At 40.6% G+C, this 27,576-nt stretch overlaps 2 protein-coding genes across 4 annotated transcripts; one reads left to right on the plus strand and one right to left on the minus strand.

Annotated features, from left to right (window-relative positions):
* The first annotated feature begins 7,454 nt into the window (after positions 1–7,454).
* Positions 7,455–10,220, plus strand: manbal (mannosidase beta like). 2 transcript variants are annotated; one of them, XM_026920222.3, is made up of 3 exons: positions 7,455–7,608; positions 7,912–8,076; positions 9,783–10,220. In XM_026920222.3, exons 2-3 carry the CDS (start codon positions 7,927–7,929, stop codon positions 9,894–9,896), a joined length of 264 nt encoding a protein of 87 aa, XP_026776023.1. In that variant the 5' UTR covers positions 7,455–7,608; positions 7,912–7,926; the 3' UTR covers positions 9,897–10,220. The 2 variants fall into 2 exon arrangements, with proteins under 2 accessions (XP_026776023.1, XP_026776033.1); XM_026920232.3 differs by lacking the exon at positions 7,455–7,608 and adding an exon at positions 7,660–7,785.
* A 764-nt stretch (positions 10,221–10,984) lies between these two features.
* Positions 10,985–23,182, minus strand: LOC113530316 (nuclear factor of activated T-cells, cytoplasmic 2). Of its 2 annotated transcripts, none has more exons than XM_026920191.3 (10): positions 22,757–23,182; positions 21,297–22,215; positions 20,951–21,119; positions 18,423–18,625; positions 17,911–18,083; positions 16,882–17,022; positions 15,618–15,673; positions 15,383–15,515; positions 13,649–14,218; positions 10,985–12,467 (listed from the first exon to the last, which is right to left on the minus strand). In XM_026920191.3, exons 1-10 carry the CDS (start codon positions 22,881–22,883, stop codon positions 12,418–12,420), a joined length of 2,541 nt encoding a protein of 846 aa, XP_026775992.1. In that variant the 5' UTR covers positions 22,884–23,182; the 3' UTR covers positions 10,985–12,417. The 2 variants fall into 2 exon arrangements, with proteins under 2 accessions (XP_026775992.1, XP_026776001.1); XM_026920200.3 differs by having other exon boundaries at positions 21,297–22,212; positions 22,757–23,181.
* Between the last annotated feature and the right edge of the window lie 4,394 nt (positions 23,183–27,576).

Below are 27,576 nucleotides of genomic sequence, written 5' to 3' on the forward strand. Positions count from 1 at the left end.
CTAAAACTGCCTGCTGATTCACTGCCGTTTTGTTGCCACGCTGCTGCTGCACGTTCACCACGCCAAGCCCAAAACATCACTGCCTGCGTCAAGCTTCCCTCACCTCACATATCTCACTCACCATTCTTCACTCTGCCTACTTAGGGACAATAAAGAGCGCATTCCCCTGCACCAACTGTCTCTGTGTGTGTGTTCAGCCTCTCTTGGTCCCGCAGTGTCACAGTGGTCTAGGATGCGGGCATGAACACCACACCAATCACAATGGAGTCCATGCTTCAGCAGTTCCTCCAGCCTACCCTGCAGCAACAGGCAACTAACCAGAGGTCTTCAGGTGACCATCCAGGAGCTCCTGGAGCTGAGGCAGCGTAACAACGCAGCAATGGTCCCCCTCCCCAACCCCTGCCGAGAGGCCCAGCACCTCCTCATGAAACTCTCACTGGAGGATGACGTCGAGGCCTATTTACTGACGTTCAAAAGGGTCGCCCAGCACGAGCAATGGCCTGAGGAGGACTGGGCCCACGCCCTCACGCCCCTCTGCACGGGGAGGCCTAGCTAGCATACCACACTCTGTCAGCAGATAAGGTCGAAACAGTACGAGACGGTGCTTCTCTGCGGTCTCTCCCCTACCAGCGCTGCGGCAGATCACCAATGGAGGCAGACCACCAATGGAGTTATGATCCCAAGGCCACCCCACGCAGCCAAATGGACACGCTCCTAAGAATCGCAAAGCAATGGCTGCAACCGGATTGCCTCATGGCCATGGAGATCGTGGAAAGGGTGGCCATGGACCAATTCTTACAGGCTCTGCTGCCCAAAGAGAGGAAGGCTGTGGGAATCCAGGGAGCCCAAACCCCCAGGAAGATGCTGCCAGAGGAATGAAGCCTCCCTGGAGGAAGAGAGCCAGAGCCAAGCGGCCAAGGGCCCGGCTGGCATGTCTAGCCCGAAGTGAAGGAGACGCTGGGGTGACCTCTGCAGGTGAGTCCTCCATCCCCACTAACCTAGTGTCTTCTTTGTTTTCACAGGTCGCCCGAGAGGGGAATTTCAGCCGGGAGGAGGAGGACGAGAGGCTAAAGAACTGTTGGGGCCAGGTGCAAGTCATCGAGGGAGTCCACCAGAACCCCGACCAACGACTCCCAGCCTCCTACTTCCTGGTGCACGGGGGTCTCTTGTACTTTCACCTTACGAGCTGCTCGTCTTGCCCCACACCAGGATGAGGGCTCTCATGCACCTGGCCCACACACACCCGCTGGGGGGCACCTGGGGGCCCGTAATACCTTGGAGAAAATAAAGGACCATTTCCTGTGGCCGGGGATGGAGACAGAAGTTCGGGCTTTCTGCCAGCAGTGCCCCCAGTGCCAGCGGACAACCCCCTACAAGCCCGCTCCCGCGCCTCTCATCCCTCTCCCCATTATCGGTGTCCCCTTTGAGCGGATTGGCATGGACCGCTGCCCAAGTCTGCCCGGGGCCATGAGTACATTCTGGTTATCGTAGACTACACCACTCATTCCCCCGAGGCAGTACCACTGTGAAAGGCCACCTCCCAGAGCATCGACCGTGAGCTTCTGCTCCTCGTCAGCCAGGTTGGGATACCTAAGGACATCATAACTGACCAAGGTACGCCCTTTATGTCTAAACTAATGTTGGATCTGTGTCGGTTGTTGCAGGTTGCCCACCTGAGGACGTCTGTCTACCACCCCCAGACTGACAGGTTGGTGGAGAGTTTCAAGCAGGTGGATGCTCTGGAGGGTGTTAGATGAGGAGGGGAGAAACTGGGACCTGCTACTCTCCTACATCCCCATCCAGGCATCTACCGGCTTCACGCCCTTCGAGCTGCTCTTCGGACAGCGGCCTCAAGGACTTCTCAATGTGGCCCGGGAGGCATGGGAAGAGCAGCCCTCCCCCTATCGCTCCCTTGTCGACTATGTTCAGGAGATGCAGTAGAAAATCGGCAAGGTGATGCTGATAGTGAAGGAACACCTGGAGGCTGCTCAGCGAGAGCAGAGGATGGCCTACAACTGTCCAGCACAACCCTGTGACTTCCAAACCAGGGACAAGATCCTCCTCCTCCCAGACGCTACCTGTAAATTCCTGGCTCGGTGGCAGGGCCCCTACAGAGTCCTTGAGAGGGTGGGTCCTGTGAACTACCACCTGCAACAGCCAGGTAAGAGAGCAGACACACAGGTCTACCATATCAACCTGCTTAAAAAGTGGATGGAGCCTGCCGCTGCCCAGATCCATCGGCGTGTGCCTTTGTCCACCGAGGAGAGGATCTCACGCTGGCCCAAAGCCAGGAACTGTCTGAGCTGGTGGACCAATTTGCCGACGTCATCTCCTCCACCCCTGGACGCATCTGGTCCACCACGACATCAAGACCCCGCTGGGAGTCGTGGTCAGACAGCGGCCCTACCATGTCCCAGAGGCCCGCCAGAAGGTGATCGAGGAGGCGGTCAGCCAGATGCTCTGAGACGGAATTATCAAGGAGTCCATTAGTCCCTGGAACAGCCCCATTGTCGTGGTACCCAAGCCCGAAGGGAGCATTTGGCTGTGTAACGACTTCGGAAGCTGAACCAGGTCACCGAGTTTGACGGTTACCCCCTCCCTAGGGTCGATGAGTTAGTGGGCAGTCTAGGGAGGGCCTGGTTTATTTCCACCCTGGACCTGATGAAGGGCTATTGGCAGGTAGCCCTGAGTCCTGACGCCAATCCAAAGACAGCCTTTTCCACCGCAGGACACCCGACCACCTTCCAGCGCCTCATGGACATCGTTCTGCGGCCCCACCATGGGTATGCCGCTGCTTACATTGACAACGTTGTGCACTCTACCAACTGGGCAGATCACCTTAGGGAGATCCTTGGAGAACTCCAGAAGTTGGGGAAAAAGAAGATCGAGGCTGCGAAGGACTACCCCCGACCCACTACCAAGAAACAGGTACGTGCCTTCTTGGGGTTGGCGGGATATTACAGGAGGTTTGTGCCCAACTTCTCCTCGATTGCTTCTTCCCTCACAGATTTGAGCAAGACGGGCCAGCCAGACCGGGTGCACTGGAGTCGGGAGGCAGAACAGGTGTTCGAGAGGTTGAAGACAGCACTCACCAGCTCTCCTGTACTTCGAAACTCCGACTTCAGCCTCCCCTTCCTCGTACAAACTGATGCCTCCGAGACAGGGCTAGGAGCCGTTCTGTCTCAGGTCTTCGACGGGGAGGAACACCTGGTCCTCTATATAAGCCGTAAACTGAACCCCTCCAAAACAAAGTACGCCACTGTGGAGAGGGAGGCCCTGGCCATCAAATGGGCGATGGAGGAGTTGAAGTATTACCTCGCTGGACCAAGCGCCCCTCCAGTGGATGGAGGACAAGGACACCCAAGCCTGGGTAACCCGTTGGTTCTTTTCCCTCCAGGACTACACTTTCACAGTGCAGCACCGGGCGGGGGCTCAGCATGGCAATGCGGATGGGCTTTCTCAGCACTACACACTCTGGGCCCATCCCTTGCCGTTGGTAGGCTCAGAGCTGAGTAGGGGGGTACTGTGACGGTGGACCGACAGCCCGTGCACGTAAAACATCAAACGCTCCTTGCACGACTGATGGCGTGGTGCTGAAAAGTCAGTGCCCTTTCAGCACCGTGTTTGTTTTGGACAGCCGGAGTGTGTGTGGCTGTGGGGTGGAGCGACCTATCTCATCACCAGAGAAGTTGAGGAGCTATAAAAGGAGCTCATGAAGTTTTAAACTTCACTAATGGCTGTCTCTCTATGTTTTGCAGAAGCCAATGTAAGCGAGGAAGAAGAGCCGGTACTACTCCGCGATCTAAAGCTGCCTGCTGATTCACTGCCGTCTTGTCGCCGCGCCGAGCCTGAGACATCACTACCTGCGCCAAGCTTCCCTCAGCTCACTTATCCTTCTCACCATTCTTCACTCTGCCTACCTAAGGACAATAAAGAGCACATTCCCCCCACACCTACTGTCTCTGTTTGTGTGTTCAGCCTCCCGTGGTCACGCAGTGTCACAATATTCTACAAAATAATCTACAAAATAATCACAATCATATCAAGATTTTTAGCAACTTTAAGTCTGCAACCAATAATCACTACGCACTGGGTATCTTTTCTGATGATGTTCTGCCAGGACTGTAATGAAGCAATTTGACTTCCTGCCCGTTTCAGGGGCTTTTATGTCTGCAGTCTTGGCTTCAGTAAGTGAAACATAGCTCAGTGTTTTGATAGCTCTCTTGTGCAATAACTAATGGTACACAACTGGCCAAGAAATAACTGAGCAGCAAGTAGTCATATTTATTTTGGTCACCAAAAAGGCAGAACTATGAAGCTATAACAAGGATGATTTCTGTAACAGCTCATCCTAAATGGTTGTGTACATACACATGAATTAAACATGCAACATTACACACTTAAGTACTAGTACTTTGCTCTATCCTATGTGTCCAGAGACACATACTCATGCATGCACACACGCCACACTCACAACACACACACACACACACAAAGCATGAGACATGGAAAAGGAACTTGCCTCAGTCTCTAGCAGCCAGAAAGAAGGTAAGAAGTTAGATGTTCTCTGCCATTACAGCTTAACATTTTTATAATCAAAATTTTTAAAAAGCACCCCATGATGTACCAGACATTTTTATTGCACCAGACATAATTGCTATCACAACCACCCACATTCTCCCATGCCTAAATTATCTGACTCAGACTGGGATGCAGCACAGTTTAGAGATAATTGAGAATTTGATATTCTGAGTGATATTGTAATTCAGGTTGTGTTGCACTACCTACGTTTAATAGCTTAACAAATCAGTGACTACAGTCCCAACTTTTAATTAAAATGTTCACCTAGGGATGGATTTTTATTGTCAGCATATGGTGGATATGCTCTTGAAACTAAAAGATACTGTTTCCCTTCTCTTCAGACTGAAGACTAGCATAAACTTTCCTCTGAGGAACTTTTCTTGTTTGTTTGCTGCAGTCCATCTAATATACGCTGTCAATAGAAATGTAAATCACCTCAGCTGCAAGATCAAAATCTGAGATCCAAGTTTACTACATGAGATTGTCTGTATGCATTTTAATAGATCATTAAAAAAATCTAATTTAAGTGGATAACTGAAATGTATTTTAAAATACAGGAATGCTATTAAGAATCTACAAGGTGAAATAGTTTTAATTTGTTTAACACTTTTCTTCATCACTGTGTAACTGAAACATTGTGGAGAATTATAACCATTTGAAGTTAAGCTATTAGGTCTACTGCAGAACTAAAAATAGGATTACATCATGATTAAAATGCATATATGAATACACAGATCTTTTTATGTTAGTTGCAAATGGATTAATAGATAAACACTTTAATCCATGTTACAGCTAACCCAGTCCCAGACAAAGTTGTACGCCCTAATTATAAATATACAGCATGCATGCCAGATGCGCTTACGCGCCTGTACACCAGGGGACAGTGTGTCACTTTTATTACACAAAAGCTTCAACTACAGAGCAAGAGTGAAACAAAGGACCGGTGTAACGAAAATAATTGACTCTGTGAATCCTTGACGCGAGATTCTCGTAGGCTCAACCGCTCACGTGTAACACTGTAAAGACATGGGAAGTTGATTGTATCAATGTTTACCTTAAAAATTCTCAAACTTAACCAGCATTTTTAAGCAGTGATTTGGTGTCACTCCGCGTAGTTTGTAGTTAAACTATTTTATGGTGAAAGGCTATTATAGTTCATTTTCTTAACGTACAAAAAAATACTTAATCCACCATTTCTGTTGTCTGTTGGTTGGAAACAAATTGACTCCAGCTTCTTTTGGTTTGTTTTTAGCAGAAAAGCTACAGTCAGTGATGGAAGCAGCTTCAGTGTGTTTCTGCTGTTTTACCTAGTGAAATGCATTAAGAGAAACTGCTCCAAGAACTGTTTTTCATTTTTTTTCTTTTTTATCCATCTTTATTTTGTCATATTAAACTCAAAGCGGGTGCCGTTCAGAAAGTAATAGACTGTGTCTGAGGGAATTAGATGTCTGGTCCTGTTTTAATGTGAGTTAGTAATGTGTCGTTCCATGAAAGAGTCGACTCGCATGTATATATGATTCTTCTTCTTGTAGGCAATGCCCTTAGCAGTGTCGTGTAATTTAATCAAAATGCTTCCGCAGAAAACTCTTTTCAACATCTAGGCTGTTTGATTAGTGTGGAGTTAACTGTTCTACTGGAGTTAACTGTGTGGTGGAGTTAACTGTTCTACTGGAGTTAACTGTTCTACTGGAGTTAACTGTGTGGTGGAGTTAACTGTTCTACTGGAGTTAACTGTTCTACTGGAGTTAACTGTTCTACTGGAGTTAACTGTTCTGGTGGAGTTAACTGTGTGGTGGGGTTAACTGTTCTACTGGAGTTAACTGTGTGGTGGAGTTAACTGTTCTGGTGGAGTTAACTGTTCTACTGGAGTTAACTGTGTGGTGGAGTTAACTGTTCTACTGGAGTTAACTGTGTGGTGGAGTTAGCTGTGTGGTGGAGTTAACTGTGTGGTGGAGTTAACTGTGTGGTGGAGTTAACTGTTCTGGTGGAGTTAACTGTGTGGTGGAGTTAGCTGTGTGGTGGAGTTAACTGTGTGGTGGAGTTAACTGTGTGGTGGAGTTAACTGTTCTGGTGGAGTTAACTGTGTGGTGGAGTTAGCTGTGTGGTCGAGTTAACTGTGTGGTGGAGTTAACTGTTCTACTGGAGTTAACTGTGTGGTGGAGTTAACTGTTCTGGTGGAGTTAACTGTGTGGTGGAGTTAGCTGTGTGGTGGAGTTAACTGTTCTGGTGGAGTTAACTGTGTGGTGGAGTTAGCTGTGTGGTGGAGGCGATCACTTATCAGGAGAAATCGAATATCGCAAACATCGTTAGGTATTAAAAATAATAATAAACCCAGCCGAAGCCGAAAGAGTCGACGCTTATTGAGCCACAATGACACAAAAATGTCAACCAGTGTTGCCAACTACCTTAAACAGACAGTAGCTAAAGACAGTAGGTAAAGCCTGCTCGAAAAGTCGCTATCGGTCGCTACATTACGTCATGCGTCAATTAGGATATTCATGACGTCATCACGTCGTATGTGCATTCTGCCTAGCGTTTGCTGATCTCTTGCATTCTGCTCAAATGCTGTATTTTAATACAACTGAATTCCCAATAAAGCTGTTCTCATCGACATATTTTTCTGTTTCTGTTGTCAGACACAGTGACTGAAACGCGGCCCATTAAGACTACACGTTAACCAGCAGCCACTTCCAAGCTGCTACTCTGCACTGCTAAAATCCGGCTTTTATAACCGCGACATCGCCTGATGTCGTCCAGAATGTCGCTAGAGTTTTCGCTAGGCGCTTTTTTTGGAAAAAATAAATAAATAAATAAATAAATAAATAAATAAAAATTCGCTAAGTTGGCAACAATGACGTCAACTTTTCTGTATCCATCGTTGGAGTACGGCGCATGCGCAAACCTCCGCGCATGCGTGTTTGTGTGAAAGTCAGCTTTGACAACGTCAACTATTTTCGTTACACCGGATGTTAAACCATAAATACGGTATTCGGAAGTGTCTTGGATACGAAATAATTCATTTATTCAGTAAGTAATAAGAAGAGTGTGTGCTTTTCTTTTTTTTGTTGTTTATTTTCAAATGAAAATGATAGTAATGATGAGTTATTTCACGCTGGTGTGCAGCTTGCACTTGTACTACTGACTAGATAACAGGGCTGATAAAGCTGTGGGTCCAGAGCCACACTGTACAGCACTGAGTAGAAGGTCAGGGTCCCTAACAGGGTATTTGGTTGTATACTGTTGTGGTACTGTGTTGCCGAAGCAGCCTCAGTGTGTAGAGTTGTGCTTGTGTGTGTAAACATGTTGTTTTGTTGTTGTTGTTTTGCTCAGGTACAGATCAGCGCCATGTCTGGGGATTTGGATCTCTCGCCGCCGGAGGTTCCTGAGCCCACCTTTTTCGAGAGTGTTTTACGCTATGGCCTCTTTCTTGGAGCAATTTTCCAACTCGTCTGCATTTTAGCCATAATCATACCCACCTCCAAGAGCCACGAACAGGTAACACCTCCAGGCTAGAGGTGCAACGCACTGTTTACTGGTATCTGTGTTCGGCTTCATGCTGCCTTCACGTGCTGTCGGAATAATTGTAAATACGAGTTTCCCACTAGGAAGTTGCACGTGAACGACCCCTCAAGTCGTAATTACGATTGGGAAACTGGGAGATAATTTTGACACCCAAGTTTCTGAGATGGGAGGAATCCTAAACGTTCACCATGGCGAAGGAGAGAACAGTTTTTGTACTGAATGACAGATTTTGTTTATTTTTCTAAATGCAGCTAACTGTTAGCGCCTGCAGTTCGGGTCCTATTCATGTGTGTACTATATCAGCAACCAGTCTGTGCATGCTGTACATTTTTACACAGTGAAATAGCTTGTATTGGATCAAAATTCCCTTACTGTCAGCAAGCTAGCTAACTGAGTAATATGTGTTCTGGTGTCATGTTCTTTCCGACAGCAAAGCATGTGACATACTCGTAATTACAGCTTCAGGAATGCCAAGTAGGAGAATTCCAGCAGCATGTGAAGGCAGCATTAAACCCACAGTGGGCGTGGCATATAGCAAACTCTTTTCATCTTCACAAGACCTATGAGCGTACACACACTCAGCATCCTTCCATGTCAAAGCACACACACACACACACACACACACACCAGAGTTCACTTACACATACACTCAAGGCATTATCGTACTATTGATTAGTTTTAGAAGTACAAATGATTAATTATTGACTGACGTTTAACTCTCAGGTAGATTAATGCATATTTTACATATTATTTGATTCATAATAATGATCTGCAAATCAAATTACAAATTACAGTATATGAATCAGGAAGATTTCCTGAAGACACATAAAATAGAAGAGAATAAAATAGTCGGGTAAAAGAGATGAAGGAAACTGTTACAGATGGAATAACTCACTTTTACTAATTGTAAATATTTCCAAGAAGAAAGTTTAAAATGAGGAACAAAGTGCGGGGGTGGGACAGAACAGTGATCAGTGATTGGTTATTGGGAACAAAGGTCATCACTGATTGGTTGATTGGAACATCAGCTCACTCCAGCACAGCTCAGGCTTTGCACGCGGGTAGTGAGTTGACTGAGCCTGTTCTCTCAAGTCGTAAACGGGTCTCAATCCAGCTTCAGAGTATTTAAGTTGGAAACTCTGGTTGCATGAAGTGAAAGGGAAGGATTTTTAAATCTTTTAAATTCAATGAATCTTACTACTATGCCCCTGCAAACACTGGCAAACACCCAGAGAGAGAGATGAGAGAAATGCCAGTGCTGTCAGCATGGCAGTGAATTCAGGCGCCGAGAGTTCCTCAATCTCATAACACTCAAGAAATGTACTGGGTTTTCTTTCTTTTTTTTTTCTTTTTTTTTTTTTTGTCTGCTCAGAGGCTTATTATTTTTGTTTGTACCCACAATAGTTTTTAAATTGATTTTTTTGGTTGTATTTCCCCAACCATTAAAAAAAAAAAAACTAGTAGTCTAATTTAAACCATCAAATAGTGCACTTCCTATTTGTATGTATATTTATAGCTCTTTAGAACACATTGTCTGTTCAGTCTGAATAATGTATTGGTCCAGTTACCTATTAAAAACTTTTTTTTTTTGTCAAGTATTATTAATACTACAGTACAGTTTAAAAGATAAATCTAGGCTAGTCTGATTTTGCACTCAAATGGTCTCCATTTGATTACAGGAAGAGCCTTCAGAGACAGCTGAGCCGAAAACCACTGAGCCGAGCAGAAAGCCCAAAGCACCTGCACAGCAAAACCGGCAAAAACTAAAAAAGGAGAGCAAGAAGAAAAGATAAGACTCTGTGACTGAGTGTGTGAGCAAATATGAAAGTTTGTTTCTGTTTTATGACAAAAAACACAACTGAAGGAACTCAAACGGTGGAAATTTTCATCATGGACCATCCAATCTAAACACTAAACCCATCCTGAAACTGCAAATACTTTATTTACGGCAGTAGATCTACAACAGTGATCATATTTACAATATATACTTCACTCATTCACTAGATTACTGTCATAAGGCTGGTGGTTAAAACTTAAATTTGTATCAACACATTTTAAACAATCATTTTTGTAAGTCTGTTGTATCTCTATAATAAACTGGACTGTTTTGGACCGTTCTGTTTACCCTCCTGTAGTCTGATCATTGCAGAACTCCCCAGGGGTCTGTGATTTCTTTACTGTGTTACATTGGTGGAATTCACAAATCAAAGTTATTTCATTTTTTTTTTATTGAGTTTTAAGAACTATTAGCCAGTTTGACTGGTCACTTGAATTGAATGGGGTTAATCCAAACTTCAATAACTAAAAAAAAGTAAGCCTATAAGTAACATCATCTTGGACCAAACGTGTTGATAGTGGATAGTTCGGGAACAAAACACTCGACGGCTGGTATAAATTTACTTCCTCTCCTCTGCCTGTGACTTACTTGCTCACTCCACAGACCACTGGCTGTCTTTTAGCTAGGATGTGAATTTACTTGAGATGATTTGCTTATTTAAATGGGAAGTGCATTATACCTAGTAAAAATGTGATCAGTGTCTTGTCTAATATTGACCATAATGTTATCATACTTGCAATTGCTTTGGAACGAATGGTTTTAATGTTTGAATATTTGCTTTGACCTTCATTCTTAGAAAGGAGATTCCTCAAGGGAGTTCTTTGTATGGTTAAAAATGTAAATGAACTTTTAAGTAAAACCGAGAGAGAGGTGTGTTCAGTCAGCTTCATAAACCACTAGGAAATCCTGCAAGTGGCACAGAAGAACCGCTAATCGAAATTTATTCTGAGTACAGTTCTACCTTGGAGACAATTAGTTGGACGTACACTCCTATTGTTATTGTTAATGAATTAGTCAATACATTAATGAGAAGTAGTATTTGTACAATACAGAGAATTTTATTTGTATTCAATGTACAATCATAAATACATATTCATAAAATGGACACTCATTCTAAGCATTGTGAAATAACATCTGTGAAATAAAATATCAGGGTAAAATTTTTTTTAACTGACTGATATTTCATAGTTGTACTTTATCTTAGACAAGTCCATTAAAACTGAATGACATAATCATTGAAAATAACTGTTAACTAAAAGATCATTCTGGTATAAAACTGGTGGTTAACATATTATTTGTCATGTTTTGTAGTATTCTGTAGCATGGTATTGCACCTCAATTTTGTATCACTGTCTCTTTTATGTCCATCAATTTTCTGTCTACCCCCAAGATGCATTACACATACATGACATACAATCAACAGGAAATCTCATGACAAGTACCTGATCCTGACTGGTAGCTAGCATTAGTCATATAGTGCTTGTACCTCATACTGTTCATTTAATTTCAATACTAGCAGAGTGCAGCATACCTGAGAACTAAAGGTGCTGTTTTCCACAACTATCTACAAAAAGAACTTTGCAAAAAAGTTGGTAGCAGCTATAGGAATAGTTAACATGGCAGAGAAAAATTATGTAGCAAGGACTTCAACAGACTGAAAGACTGAATCTAAAAAGCTGAGTTAAAGCTGGGATATCCACCATGCAAAATTCTGAAATCTGCAATTCCACCTATATTCCAGACTAAAAGGACAAGTTGTCGATTCTCTCAGCCTCGAGACAAATGAGAAGTCAAACTGAGGTAAAATAGCTAGCTAACACTACTGTATCTGCTTGGCTAACATTAACTTTAGCTTTTGCCTTGTTGTATTTAGGTCTAGAGCTATAACGTTATTGTTTGTTGAATGTACCTGCTACAAATCATATACTTTAGTCACTGACACTACTTACTTTGGGAAGACCTTCATGTTTTCCTACTAGTTTCTAATCATGTTCTTCTCTAGGACAGTTCTTGTTTGAGCTAGCACTCTCAAACATGTACATCTGCCTGTCACTATGCAACAGTAAATAAGAAGAAAGCTCATCTGACAAATTTCTGTTGAACAAGTAATTCAGGTTTGCGATTGTAATGATGGTCAGATATTTGGTTTCCTATTAGAAGCCTTTATTCACTGGCTTTTGTCTGCGTTAGCTAAGGCAGCTAGTGGATTCTCCCAAATGATCCCTAAATTCAAAACTGGTTGTAGATGCTAACTTGCATGTGGGTTCCAAGACAAAATATTTTTGTTAGCAATAATTTGAAATTAAAGGTAATGTGTTTTTCCTGACTCCTTACTAGTTGTGTGATTATCAGTAATATGCAATCTGCAGTCATTATTATAATTAACAACTATCACCACCCCTTTAAAAACACTCTGATATGACATAAAGAATCTGTGCAGACGTGGAGGCTGATGAGTTGTCCAGAAGTTACGGCTGTCACTGATCACTGGGATGAACAGTCAGATCTTTTCTGATCACTTCATTCACTGAGAAAACATAAGAGAAAAAATAACATGTGGATGTCTGGAAAGGAAATATTCAACATGATGCAATGCTGGCTTCCACACACTGTTGCTTAGAGAAAATGAAAATTCTAGCTTCACTGTGATACACAGGTTTTACAACTGATAATAATCCTTCAGCAGGGAGCAGCACTGAGTCACAGTCATCATCCTGCAACCACCTGAGGCTTTGCTGTGCTTTGCTTTGTTTTCTGCCCACTTAGTGGGCTAAAATTGGAAATTTTTCTACCTCTTTAGTCTAAAATTAGAACAAGAGCTGGCTGTAACAGGTACCACTGGGCCTTAAATAGAAGGGCAAATGCAGACACTTCCACACCCACGACAGCCGGTAAAAGACTGTGCGACTTCCTTACACGAAATGCTAAATATAATACCAATAATTACTCACCATACTCATGCTGGTTAATAACTTTTCACCTAACCTTTTCAAAATAAGCAAATAATCTTGGATATCATATTAAATTGCCATGTCTATACATCTAAACATGGTGATAGTGTAACAGTGGACCATAGTAACCCATTAGGCACAAAAACAATGAAAAAATGTCCTTTTTTCACTAGGGGTTTGCTAATTTTTTCCCCTGTAAAATCAATAGTCCTTTCATGCCTGCTCTGATCATTATACTGACAGAACAAAATACTGAACTAGCTTTAGCAGTAACTATTTAAAGCACTGACCTACATGGTGCAGGCTGTGAAGGGAGCCACATTGCACACTCTGATATACATTAAGCTATAGGACCTACTATTGAAAGAAGCAATAAGCAAGCCATCAACTGCTACAGCAATATTGCCATGTGACTCTGTGCAGTAAAAGTCTTTATCATGGTATCTTTTTGTAGCTTTGTAGTGTATGGGTTACAGAATTTTTTTAAAAAGATAATAATAAATAAATATTTTTTTCTTGTGTAACACACCAAGGATGGAGTTACATTACCTGATACAACGACTATCCATTTGCCATGTTACCATATTTACCAAATTAACCTATTCACAATTTGAGGTCCATCAGTAACATTCTGGGAGTTAAACCTCATAACCTTTTTATTATTGGAATACAACTTTAATTTCTGAAGTTTATTCCTGCCTTTACACTACAACCACCATAAGTACAAGTGTCAAAATAACTAAATTAACCTCCTCACCATCATCCAGGTAAGCTTGGTCCAGATTCTCCTGCTTCACTCTTACAGGGCTGCTTGTTCTCTGATGCTCCACAGGCTGCTGCTGGTTGTAGCTCTGCACTGGAGGAGCTGCTCTCTGACCAAAGCTTCTCTGATTGGCTGCATCCAGGCCTGGAAACACAGAGACACCAGCCTGGTAGCTGTGCCCAGCTATGATGTGCTGGTAATTGCTGGGTTTGAGATGAGAGCCTGGATTTGGCCCTACGGCAGGTGCCTGACCTGAGCAGATGGGTTGCACTCCAGGTGCAGGGTGATCCAGGGGAGGCTGGTAGTGGCCAGGGCTGCTGCTGAGGGCCTCCACCTGGCTCTGGTAGAGGGCTGAATGCTGATGGAGCTGGTACTCAGAGGCTGGAGGGTACAGGGTAGGGCTGCTGGCTCTCTGAGAAACCTGGCATGGTATAGCACAGCAGCTGGTAGGGAGCTGGGCAGTGTGATGGTATGATTGTGAAGAGACACCTAAGACCTGGGAGACACTGCAGCCAAGCTGTCCATACTGATACTCATCCACTGGCTCAGCCTTTATCAGTGGAACTGGAAGAAATGCGGTTGAAAAAGCTTCAAAAACGAGAGCTGTACTAATAAGTGATTGTTAGTGATACGTATTAAATGCTACTTAAATAATAATCGGAACACTACACCTTTGAATAGAAAAATTAAACTCCAGGGGCTATGATTGGTGCAGAAAGAAGAGTAAAAGTAGCTGTACAGTAAAGGGGTATTGTTAATTTCACTGTGCATAAGCCCAAGCACACGTTATCAACCTGTTGCTAGTTTCGTGGCCAGAATGAACACACATAAAGTATACTGACATGGGCTGAATGGCAGAACAGGGGCATCAAAATCTGCCACAAAGTGGTACCAACTTTGTTTTCTTGAAACAGCCTCTTAACCGGACACAAGGGAAACCACTATTTTCTTGAGGCCATCTAAAGCCTTGTCACCATTCTTACAACCATTCTACTCACTATACCCCCCACTTCAACATAAACAGGAGACTTCACCCAATTATTAAAATACAGCTTAGTGAATTAGTTTATCTGTAACAAACAACTCTACCATATGTGGCTACTACATGTTAATGCAGAATTTAGGCTGGTAAAATATGCATGAAACATTGTATATTTATTAGAAAATCAATAAAATATCTGTAATGAATATAATAATGTATGTAAACTCTATGCTCTACACACATAAGCGAAAACTCACAAATGCAAGAGAAGACAGAAAATTTGTTGTGTCAGCTATTTCTACCACTAAAATCTGATTGGATATTATCAGTAAAATGGCACTGTGTTGCACCACAGCACACTGGGATGAGCAGATCAGACTTGACTAGAGCAGCACAACTAACCTCACATCTTGGTAATGCATTTCTTCTAACCCCACCCCTTTTTATGATTAAAGCTTTTTATAATTGCACAGCAATCATCAGGTCATGTCCCCATGCTAGTGCAAACATGACTTAGCAGTGTCATTTAAAATTATGTTTACACACACAGTATACCACAGCACGGATGTTCAAGAAAATTCCAAGAATATACCTGCCACAACCAATTCCATGATAACTGGAATGCTTATTGCTGTTTTCCCCAAACATAGCAAATATTGTTTTTTTACTGAACTGAATAGCTTTTTTGCTACTATATGCTCTGTGTTGAGTTTTGAGGACACTGGGCCATAGAGAAAAGCAGGCACCTGGGAGAGGCATGTAGGTGAAGTGTTGTGGCTGACTACGCTTCCTCTTCCCGTTCAACACATAGAAGTTGACTTTGGCTGGGTGGTAGATGTTGTGGTCTCGATATGGAGGAATTTCCACATACAGCATGTTCTGTGAGGGACACAATATCCATTCAGCTTCAAGAATGGTTATACAGCCAAAAAAATCAGGCTGTATGTTATTCATTTCACCACACGATGCCTAAATACTTACTGATTGACTTTTTTCTCTGTTGACTGTAGCCTCCATCTCCCATACCTCCAAGCCATCTGTAATAAGAAATAATCAAAGCTTTAGAAAATGCTTTGTAATTTAGAGCAACAGCGTATTTTCTACACATGACTCACTAAACCGAACACTTTATTGTAATTTTTCCATTGTTTCTTCTCCAGTACTAACCACATCACTTTTCTTGAACATCTTTCACACCAAGAAACATGTTCAGTAGTTGATTTTTTTTTTCAGCACCACAACAAACTCAACTCCTACTGCATCCTTTCCATGACTCTGGTGCACAGATAAGTAAGCAGCGAGTCCCTTTCAAGTTCAGTATGTGAAGCACGCCCTCCCCTCACACCTCTGTTGAGCTGCCTACGCACTCTGAGTACAGGAAAGGAAAGAGAAGACTCTGCTTGTAGATGATATCGCTGCAAAGCTTAACCACATCCGCTAGCTCCACACTGCACACCTCAATGGAAAATATCTCTACATTTACCAATAAGTTACAAACTTCATGGCGTGTTTACAATGTGTCAGTAAGGTTCTTTACACTGTCTCACACTGTATTTGTGGTCTGAAATAACAGCTGGCCTGCTGTTTTGTAATGTGGTGTACATTCCTATTATTTATATGATTTACCAAAAGAGTATGTAATCACTTTTTATATGCTGAGGAATATAAAACAAAATTAGTAGTAGTTCACAATTTGAGAGAAATTAACACCAAAGTATATCAAAGTCTAAACTTACCAAAAAAAAGTCTAAACTTGCTATTAGTAAAGAACTGCCTAGGACTGTTTTTGAAAGTTTCAGTGCAAGAGGAATTAGAGACTTTTACAACTTGTTTGATCAATAACTCAAATAAAAATCTACTAAAAGATAGTGGTTACATTTGGAAGATCTAAATGCATGGATGCATTAATTACAGTGTGTGGGAACTGAACTTTCTGTATAAACACTGACAAGCTGACTTGTGGTGTGCGTGTGCATGCTGCTGCTTTGCAAGCTTGTTATCTATTTCCCGTTCTTACTCTGATGCACAGAACTGTGCTGACCGGACCAGACTACAGTGTACAATGCAAACTCACAGACTGGCTCCTCATATGCAAACCAAGTCAATACACCTCCAAAACAAATCACATGCTAATGTTACCGGCCAGCAGAGTACAGTGCCCTGGAGGCTGAAATATTTAAACAATGCTGGTATGACTAATCACTTATGAGTATTGAGGATTTGTCTTGTTAACCAAAATACATACCTTGGGTCTTCTCAGTGAATAGCACCCTGGACTCAGAGGTGAAGTTTTGACCAGTCAGGATCATCTGCAGTCTGCCCAGCACCGAGCAGTGGTCCAAATCCTGCCTCTCCACGGCTGGAAGTTCATGGGCAGATCTCTGAGCTACAATGGTAGAAAAAAAAAAACACTTGTAACCATAAAAACCAGGCTGTCAACTACGTCATCATTATGATCTGTCTTGATCAAAATGAATCACTTGTTTTTTATCACTGTTTTTGAATCACTTGGTATCTAAAGTGAAACAATACGAAAAGAGTTTTTTTTTTTTCAACATAAAGCTATGCATTGGTTCAGCTTCCATAATAAATATTTGCACAAATTTTCATATTAAGGACAATTAATAGGACACTATACAATCCAGCATGTGTGATTTGTTCTTCCTATTCCTCTCTTCCTACGGTGAATCAAATCATGATAACAAACAATTAAGTAGTGAATTGAATCAAGTGCCCCGGAGAAATAAAATCAAATAAAGTCCACAATAAGCTTAAACAGGACTCATTAATTGAATAGCTATATTTATATTTATTGGATAAATGAAAAATATATAACTTTTATGTTATAGCCTACTGAAATAACAGCATTTTTACAATACATGTTTTGTTGGATTTGTTGGATCTACACTTATTAAAGGTGCAGTTTGTAATCTTTCAATGGTTTTCAGGACCTGTAATAAGCATATAATTTCAGTGATACCATAGAAAAACTGAGATACACTAGTTTCTCTATTTTTCTGGCCCAAACAGAGCTGTTTTGTCCCTTTCACTTTACAGGCAACTCAGTGAAGTGATCAGGGTTGTTAGAGGGGGGAAAAAAAATCTGTCAAAGTTTATATTGCTATTTCAATTCACTTCTCAAGCAGCAGAGGGCTCTAAAATTACAAACAGCTCCTCTAATTTTCTTCAAGTCAAATTAGTCAAAAGAATGTCATAAGATAAAAGTGGGCCCTGTTATTGTTCCAGCAGATTAAACTATGGTTTAAGTACTTACAGCATTCGATGGGATGTGAGGCCACTTGGAGAGAAAGCCACTGGCCTCTGGGCTGAGGCACATGGACACGAAAGACCAGCCGCACCCGTGTGTTCTTCCGTCCCACATCTGTCTCACCTTTCCGCAGCTCAATATCAGCATTCTTCAGCTTCAGTATCCCAGCACAGTCCACACTAAGAGTGAAACACAGGTTACACATACATACAAACAATACTGAGGGATAAAGTATCTGTAACAGGATGATGTTTATTTAGACTGCAAATTATAATAAGATTTTTAAAATGCTTATTATAAACAGTTTATCAGATTAAATACTACATGAAGCAGTGATCTGACACTCAAATGATATGGGTTTGCCAGTCAAGATTAATCCAAGCATAACACTTTCTCCCTGTAATAAATCTTTTTTTTCCTCCAAAAACATCCAAAAATGCCATTTTAGCAAAATATCATCAAAATTTGGAAAATACATTTGAACATAATTTATTTTTAAAATTAGCCGGTTTTCTCACACTGCCTGCATGTTGTCTTTGGGTTCCAGTGGCAGTTCCAGAACCTTGGTTCCATCCACCATTCTCTCATGGCTGCTGGTGGTGACGGTTTTGCCAGTGATACGGTGGACCTGGTAAAAGGCATGTGGCCTCACGGCTCTCTCGTCAGCTGTTCCAATGAAGACCTGCAGTGCCAGAGCTTCTCGCCCACTGTACCCGTGCAACTGCGCCCACAAAAATTTGGGTAAATGTTATACTTTGCAGTTCAGATAATCGACTGGTTGATTACAAAGCAGCTGTCAACTAATTAATCAATTAATAAGTGTACAAATCAATGTATGAAATGTTAGAGATAGTTATTTGTTAATTGATAGATAGTTAATTAATGATGATAGATAGTTATCAATATCTATCTATTGATAGATAGTTAATTGATATTTTTAAGTTAAACTAAAATTAATGAATTAAATGATTAATAAAACTGGTAACATTTAAAGTTATTTTATAAGGCAATAACAAAGCTATTGTTTATTGCATTTTTCATTTGTCACTTGCTTTGTCTATTGCTTTTTGTAATACTGATTTATTCACTGCACCAGGGGATGAGAGCTGATCTGCTGTCAATTCATTGATCGATACAGAAGCTGTCACTGGTCAAGGCTGGCTGAGGTTCCAGCTTCTCATTACCCATAATGTCATTGGTGAGTCTAGATAATGAATAAGACACATTGTGATGATAATAATAATAATAATAATAATAATAATAATAATAATGTCTAACTTGCTTCAGCCAGCTGTCTAGTGCTAACGTGTATCTGAATGAGTAATTTCCTTATTGTTTAGTCGCACACACTCTTAGGATGACTGTTGCTATCTGCTGTGCCATCTTGCAAATAGTTACTGAAATGTGTTTTTGAAACCATTTGGAAACTAGTCAATTTGTGCTCTAAGAACACATTTCAAAAACTAAAACTCATATGTTTGAATTCAGACTGAAGTATTAATATTTCTGAGCCTCACATTTCCTTACATTAAAAAGAAAATATCAATGCCCTGTGTTTATTTTATAGTGAGATTTAATATGTAGACTTTGTGATACTGAACAGAAGAAAATTAAACAATAAGTAGTAAATAATGGTGCATGATAAGATATTCCTCTCCTCGTTCATGAGGTATGGGTTCTGAAAAGCCCTGTAGTGTAGCCTAGAAACTTACATTTCATTTAAAACTAAGGAAATAGCTTTCAAATATAAACTTTGATGGCTATACGTACTAATTCTTATTCTGGAAATCAATATTCTAAGCAATATTCTATTCCTTATGTAAACAGGAAAACTTTTAAGAGTACTGTAGATTAGTATCTGGTACTAATCGTTGAATTACTTGATATTTGATCCAAAAATGCGCGCTATGCCGCATCCATACTCTTTGATTATGTATTCAGCACGCTCATGTTAGTGTTCTTCACTCTGGACTTTTAAGACGATCCGTTCCTTCTCTGAGCAGCTCAGACATTTTCATACTTTGTAGTTTCAGTGTGATAATAGCAATGATAATATGATTCGGTAACTTATGTAACTTCAGCTAGCTTTTACCAATAACAGCCACTGTAACAATATTTAGAATTACTGACCACAGTTTTGGTCTATCCTCCTAGTACAGTAAAACAATAAAGCAATAGACAAATGATGATGCAATCATCACGTAATGAAAAATTATAATCTTTAATTGCAACTATTCACTGTTTAATTTAATACTCTCATCTCAATAAACTAATTAGTTGTTGGTGTCATGTATAAATATCAACTTGTTGATTATTTATCTACAGCTTTATGCGTTTAGTCAATGTGCATCATATTTATAACACATTCATTAACTGATTATTAATTAATAATTAATCAACTGTTTACTAAAAAGTATATATATATATATATATATATATATATATATATATATATATATATATATATATATATATATAAATTTGGAGGGAAAAAGCCTTTCTAGGTGGACATTTCCTATTAATTGACTTTGTAGAAAAATGTAATGGACTACACTAATGGAGGGACGTGACAACAGAATTAACTTCATTTGCAGGAAACAGTGATTCCAGTATGAATGAAAGTGTTTAGCACGTGTTAAGAACACATGACTTCACACTCTACCTATGTATACACATACAAACTACTGAACTGTAAAGGTATAACTGCTAAATCCATTTTATTGAACAAATTACTCTGTGGATAAAGTGATGGTGAACTGAGAGAATGTTGTATGGGAAAGGAAACAGAGAGCGCTCTGTTATAGTACAGGAAAAAAATACAGCTTCATTTCCATAAATGTGAGCAACAAGAGAAAGATAACACTCTCCCTTTCTTTGCTGTCTAGCTAACAAGTTGCATCATCTCATAGATCTTGACTCTCTCATCCCTGAGTCTCACACTTTTAATTTTTCTAGAATTCTTTCACTCCCACTCTGAACTCCCACACGCACACCTACGTATATAGGTCAAGCTCACTCCCACACACAAAACACACTCTCTCTGTACCTGAACCACAGGATGTCCTCCTGATACTGCTTTAACTGCTCCTCTGCTTCCTTCAGTCTCATAGTGGGCTCTGTGGTGCTGTCTGGGCTGAATCTCTATTCTCAGCTCGTACTGCTCTGTGCTGCTGGGAAGCGTCCACTCCAGAGCAGGCAGGGATGCCAATGACATGCTAAGAACCAACACACAGAACCTGTCAAATTTGCGTATCTCAGATATCATGCTATAGTAACAGGAAACAGTGCAATAACATTCTGCGGGTTTGAAGTTTTCTAACTGTTTCAGTGGGATGTTAAAAAAGGCCATGTTAAAAAAGGCCATTACACACTCTGGTAATTGGTTAATTTACCTGCACATGGCTGTGGGCATCGGATTGGACCAACCGATGGATGGCATGACATATATCGGTTCCATTACGGGTTCCCTCTTCACTTCATGGAACACAGCATGCTCTGTTTGGCTGTAGAGCATGTACTCCTGATTAGGCCGTCCAATCTTTGTGGGCACTGGTTTAGCCAGGTGTCTGTTGAGGCTGTCTACAAATTCATCAGGGTTAGCTGTTGGTCTACAAGGCTCGATAAACTCCTCTCGGACTGCATGAGGAGAGGGGCTTCGGGAGCGTGGGACAACCAGGGCAGGGTTCTGGTATTGCTCATAAGTGCGTTTTCCCTGAGGAGAAGTGGAGCGCGAACCTGGCCGTGAGGAGGAGGCAGATGAAGGCCTGCAGTTCAGGAAAGTCTCCTCTGTGATGCTGGTGCGTGGGGATGTATCTGGAGAAGTACGGGGAGAACCGGATGCATGGATGGCCTGGAGCCTTGGGCACAACTCAGCCACGGTCATTGCAGCTAAACCTCCACCTCCTGAAGCACTGGGAGAAACACAGGGTGATGGCTGGGGTGAATACACCTCCGAGTGCCAGCTGGAGGAAGTGCTGCTTGCCGGACTCAGGTTCTCCCTGTAGAGCAGGTTCTGATACGGAGGCACAGCTAGACGCCGACTGATATCCACTGGTGCTGTTTGGACATGCTCACGGTGCTGGTGGTGTAGCTCTGAGCAGGTAATCTCAATGCGAGGGCTAGCCTGGGATGAGAGTGAGTGACTGAGAAGATCTCGCAGATCAGGGTGATGACAGGTGAGGAGGTCCTCAGAAGGTGGAGGATTATAGGAAGGCTGATGGATGGACAGATCGCTATATGGAGCATGGGCCTGATGAGAATTGGACGAGGGTGGATTAGCATCGAGGTGTGACAGAGCATCAAGCTCATCTGCTGAGCAACATGGAAATGAAATGGGTTATTGTTGCAAAACAGAGACAAAGAAGAGGAAAACAATCCAGGTCATTTTTTTAATGAGGTGAAGAAGGCACACTTTGATGGCGCCATTTTAAAGTCGAAACTGAGCACATGCTCTGTTCAGTTTTATGGCATTGAAAATGATAAGTCCCTCACTATATCTTCCAGTAATAAACAAATAATTCTGTATATTTCAGACCAGTTTAGTGTTGCTGTTGTTTTTGTGTCTTTATGGTTAAATTCTAAATTGACCAATATTTGCACTCTGAGCATAAATAATCAATATAAAAAACAGGACCTTGATAATTTTATTATTATATTTATTATATCAGTGCTTGATAATTCTGATATAATAAATATAATAGAGTAAAATGAAGTAAAACAGATTACACTGTAAGTCTGTAGAACACAAACACAAATATAGTGAACAACAAAACCAGCTGCCTGATCTAAAGCCCCTGATGCACTGTCTGGTTGCTTCTTGTAAACAGTAAGTGAAATAAGTGCGTTTACTGACCTTGGTCATCGTGTGGAATGTCATTTCCAGTTTGTCCGTAAAGAAACAGAGGAAAGGGAAAGTCCAGCTCGTCCTGGCCGCTTCCAGCCGCGAACCCCACAGCACTGTTTTCACAATCACTATTCATTGGGGAAAAGTTTTCGTCCTTTTTTTAACCAGCTAAACTAGTTGAAATGTTCCTAAACGCAACTATAACGGAAATAAAGAAAAGAGAGTAAAAGTTCCGCAATGGATAGCCTACAGAATCACAGATAGTATATCCTTTCGCAAGTGAAGTGACTAACAGACATAAAGCTGCATCTCTGACGCGCTGATGTGATTGAGAGCACGCAAAGAGCGCGAGCTGTTCAAAGAGCACGACGACTTCCTGTTTTAAAAGAAACTCCTCTGAACTGTTTCTCAACCACATTCACGCAGCTTCATCCCTGGGTTGTTGTTATACATACATACATACATACATCTCTCTCTCTCTCTCTCTCTCTCTCATACATATACACACACACACACACACACACACACACACACACACATATATATATATATATATATATATATATATATATATATATATTAATTATTAATTAGTAATCAGTTAATGAATCTATTATAAATATGATGCACATTGACTAAACAGATAAAACTGGAAATAAATAATCAAGTTGATATTTTTACATGAAACGAAAAACTAATTAGTTTATTGAGATGAGAATATTAAATTAAACAGTGAATAGTTACAGCTGAAAGTTATAGTTTTTCATTATGTAATTTGTCTATTGATTTTTTTCCATTATTGTTTTATATTGTGTTTTATACACACACACACACACACACACACACACTCCTGGGCAAAATAAATAAATAAATAAATAAAAGCTAAATTAAGCTTTTAATGGTCTTAACAACAAATCATTGATCAGGAAATCCCTTTGGTTTCTTTAAATGTTTAGGCCTTGTGGCTCTTGATGGGTTGCATCAGGTGCGGCAGATAACTAAATAATCACTAATCTTTTAAGAAAAAAAAAAACATCCCAGAAGATATTTTTGGAAAATTTTGTACACTCAGTCAGACATGTGTTAGCTTGAATTTTACATCAAACATTTTAATCATTAGCATGATTTTACCTTTGTGTACAAGAAGTCAAAGTCAAAGCTAGCTTTATTGTCAGTTTTAGCACACTGCATGGCAATGGATTAAAAACACACAGTTCCTTCAGGAAACTACCATGCAACGTGTAGTAGACATTGATAAGGACTAAAAGACAACAATAAATACGGACAATAATATCATGAGGTACACACAATCACACAAAATTAAACAAGTCACATAAATAGGAAATATATGAAATGTATATAAAGTGTAGCAGCAGTGCGGAGATGATACAAAAAAAATATGATGTTACATATAAAAAAAAGTGTCATGTATGAACATTATATCAGTACTAAGTGAATAAATATATACAGTTATTACAGTATAGTAATGTAATAATAATATTGCACTTAAGGTAGAGTCAGTCTTTGGTTGGTAGGTCAGTCTCAGGCCATGGTAGTGTTAAGAAGACTATATAAGTGAATTTCCCTGTTTCTAGCTTTTCCCCAGACAGTTCACTGCAGCAAATGTAAATGGAGGCACAGGAGCTCTCAGGAGTGCATTTGTTTATTTCTTGCTAATTTTCTGACCAAAGATTTATTGTTAAGACCATTAAAAGCTTAATATTTGTCATATATATATATACACACACACACACACACACACACATATTATATAAACAAAACAACACATTGATGAAGCTGCCGTTGATGAAGGTATATAACCAGTTGGCCAAATTTGAGAAGTTTACTTATACAAAATCCACCAAGAGAGTCTGTTTGAAATATTCTTGTCAAGTTTTCAGGACAAAAAAAAACCCCAAAACATTATAGTAAAAAGGATCTTCCAAAAAAATTATATTCTATAGTACAGGATACACAGAAAGTAGCCATAAGATGGCGACATTGTATTATATCTTGCTGGGATTTTCTGTACAAAACATACATTGATGAATAGTTGTGTGTTGAACAGGTGTGAATGACTCATTCTGTTGTAGTTGTTTGTTTTCAGGATGACCGCTGCCATTTTCACCTGCCCCTCAAGCGGGCTTCCTCCGCTTATATCCAAGTGTAGGGCTGTGTTTTAAACCTTACTCCATATGCCAATGAATTACTTCATTAGTGTGCCGAGAACAACTGTGTTGTAGACAACAAAATGTAAGAATGGTCAAATAAGGTTCCCTACTCCACTGTATGTGACTTGAAATGATTATTTTTACGCCTTTGTATAATTTATACACTCAGTTTGTTCATTTAGGGGTTGGCATTTGTTTAGCTATATATAAGCCCTGGCTCTCCTAGTAAACTAATTCTAGTCTTCCTTTTGATGTATGGCTTTGCAACAGGCTTAATCAAAATGAGATATAAAATATGACGTTTGAACTCTACATATTTGTGGTGATTCAGCATTGTAGGTATTATGCATTTTATATGTGCTAACAAACATTATTTACTTTTTCAAAATGCTTCAAACAACTTTGCCCAAAAATGCTAACAACTGGATGCATTACTGTTTTTTTTTATTTGTGTTGTATTTTGTACTGTAATCATAACTATAGTGTAGGCAGATACAACAGGAAAGCTGATACAAGTGAATAGTTCTAAAGAAAGAAAGAAAGAAATTCTACCCGATGCAGAGAAATGTATGTGGTTTACTGTAAAATATCTGGTTACAGACATGTAGACCTATAGTTTAAGCTTGTTGATTTACCCTACTTCATTTGGTCACATGATTTTATGATCACACTATACATTAAAACAATACAATCTTCAGTTGATAAGTGCAGGATTTCATTGCACCCAGGAGGGACAATGTGCATGATGATCATAAACTTTCAGCATCCTCTGTGGGATTAAGTAATGGTGAATAATGTAGGAGGAATGATGACTACAAATCAGAATGTTCTACAAATAAATGTGTGACTGCAAGATGATGGTGAAATGCCCAGTTGTCCCAGGCAATCAAAAAACAATCTGCGTTGTTTGATCTGTTTCTGTAGCTCTTTTTGTAGCGATCATATGAAAATTAAATAAGCACTCTGTACTGAATGGTCTAATATGAGATGAGTCCTTTAGCATTTTTTTTTTTTTTTTTTGCATGTTATTACTGCATATTTAGTAATTTTGGCACCCCTCTATTCCAAAGGGTTCACAGTTGCCCTTTTCTCTTTTTAGGCTTTTGATTTCTTTGTAGTTCAGTAATGTACACTATAAGGCCAAAAGCATGTGTACACCCGACCGTCACATCCATATATGCCCATTTCAAAATTTCAAAACCATGGGAATTAACATGAAGTTAGATCCCCCCTTTGCTGTTATGACAGCCTCCACTCTTCTGGGAAATCTTTCCACTAGATTTTGGATTGTGGCTGTCAGGATTCGCCCATTCAGCCACATGAGCATTAGTGAGGTCAGGCACTGATGTTGGGTGAGGAGACCTGGTGAGCAGTTGGCATTCCAATTCACCCAAAGGTGTTCAGTGGTGTTGAGGTCAGGGCTTTGTGCAGGACACTCGAGTTCTTCCACTCCAGCCTTGGCTATCCATGTGTTTATGGACCTCATTTTGTGCATAGGAGCATTGTCATGATGAAACAGGTTTGGGCCCCATAGCTCCAGTGAAGGGAAAGCTTAATGCCACAGCATACAAAGACATCTTATAAAATTGTGTGCTTCCAAATTTATGACAACAGTTTCGGGAAGGCCCACATATGGGTGCGATGGTCAGGTGTTCTTTCGGCCATGTAGTGTATTTATTACTGTATTTGTTTCCCTCATCTGTTTAATCACATGAGTGTAGTTAGTTTTTAAACGAAGTATGCAAAAGTATTGTAAAGTACAACATCCATGAGTTAGCCAGTGGTAAGGTTTGAATGCAAAACAGACACAGGAATTTTGAAAATGTGTCAAATGCATGTGCTTTTTATATGTCATATAAAGTGCTTTTATGCTGTGTGAAGAGTTAAGAAAATGTTAACTCTACTGAAAATGCTTATTAATTTAGCCTTGTCAATGTTGATGCGAACGTTGATGTGTGTGTTAATTCAGCTCTGTAAAAGTTACAGCAGCAATGTATGTGTTAATTCACATCATTAAATGTTAATGCAGCAACATACCTTATGCGTTAATTTGGCTCTGTAAAAGTTGATGCAGCAGGGTGTGTGTTAAGTGAGCTTTGTAAATATTAATGCAGCAGTGCGTTAATTTGGCTCTGTAAAGGTGAATGCAGCAGGACATGTGTTAATTCAGGTCAGTAAATGTTAATTCAGCAGTGTATGGGTTACAAAAGAATTTCAAAACATTAGATGTACCATGGAACACTGTGAAGGCCATCAACAACAAGTAGAGAAAAAGGGGCACCGCAGTGACATTACCAAGTACAGGACACCCCTCCAAAAATTGATGAAAGGGCAAGATAAAAATCTGTCAGGCAGGCTGCCAAGAGACCAACAGCAACATTAAAGGAGTTGCAGAAATATCTGGCAAGCACTGGTCACTCCCTGCATGTAAGAATGAAATGCTCTCCCTGCATCTCTAGTCTTCTTTACATCTATGTGCTTTGGGGTAGTGTGGCTAGATAAAAGCAAAACAAATGAAAACAAACAAACAAACAATAAACATCTAAGCCCACATATATTTTTTCCAAAACATATATACAATCACGCCATAGGTGATGAAACCAAAGTAGAGCTTTTTGGGCATAATTCTAAAAGATATGTTTGGCACAAAATCAAGAC

The sequence above is a fragment of the Pangasianodon hypophthalmus genome, chromosome 2 (assembly GCF_027358585.1).
Source record: "Pangasianodon hypophthalmus isolate fPanHyp1 chromosome 2, fPanHyp1.pri, whole genome shotgun sequence".
In the NCBI taxonomy this organism is placed as follows: Eukaryota; Metazoa; Chordata; class Actinopteri; order Siluriformes; family Pangasiidae; genus Pangasianodon; species Pangasianodon hypophthalmus.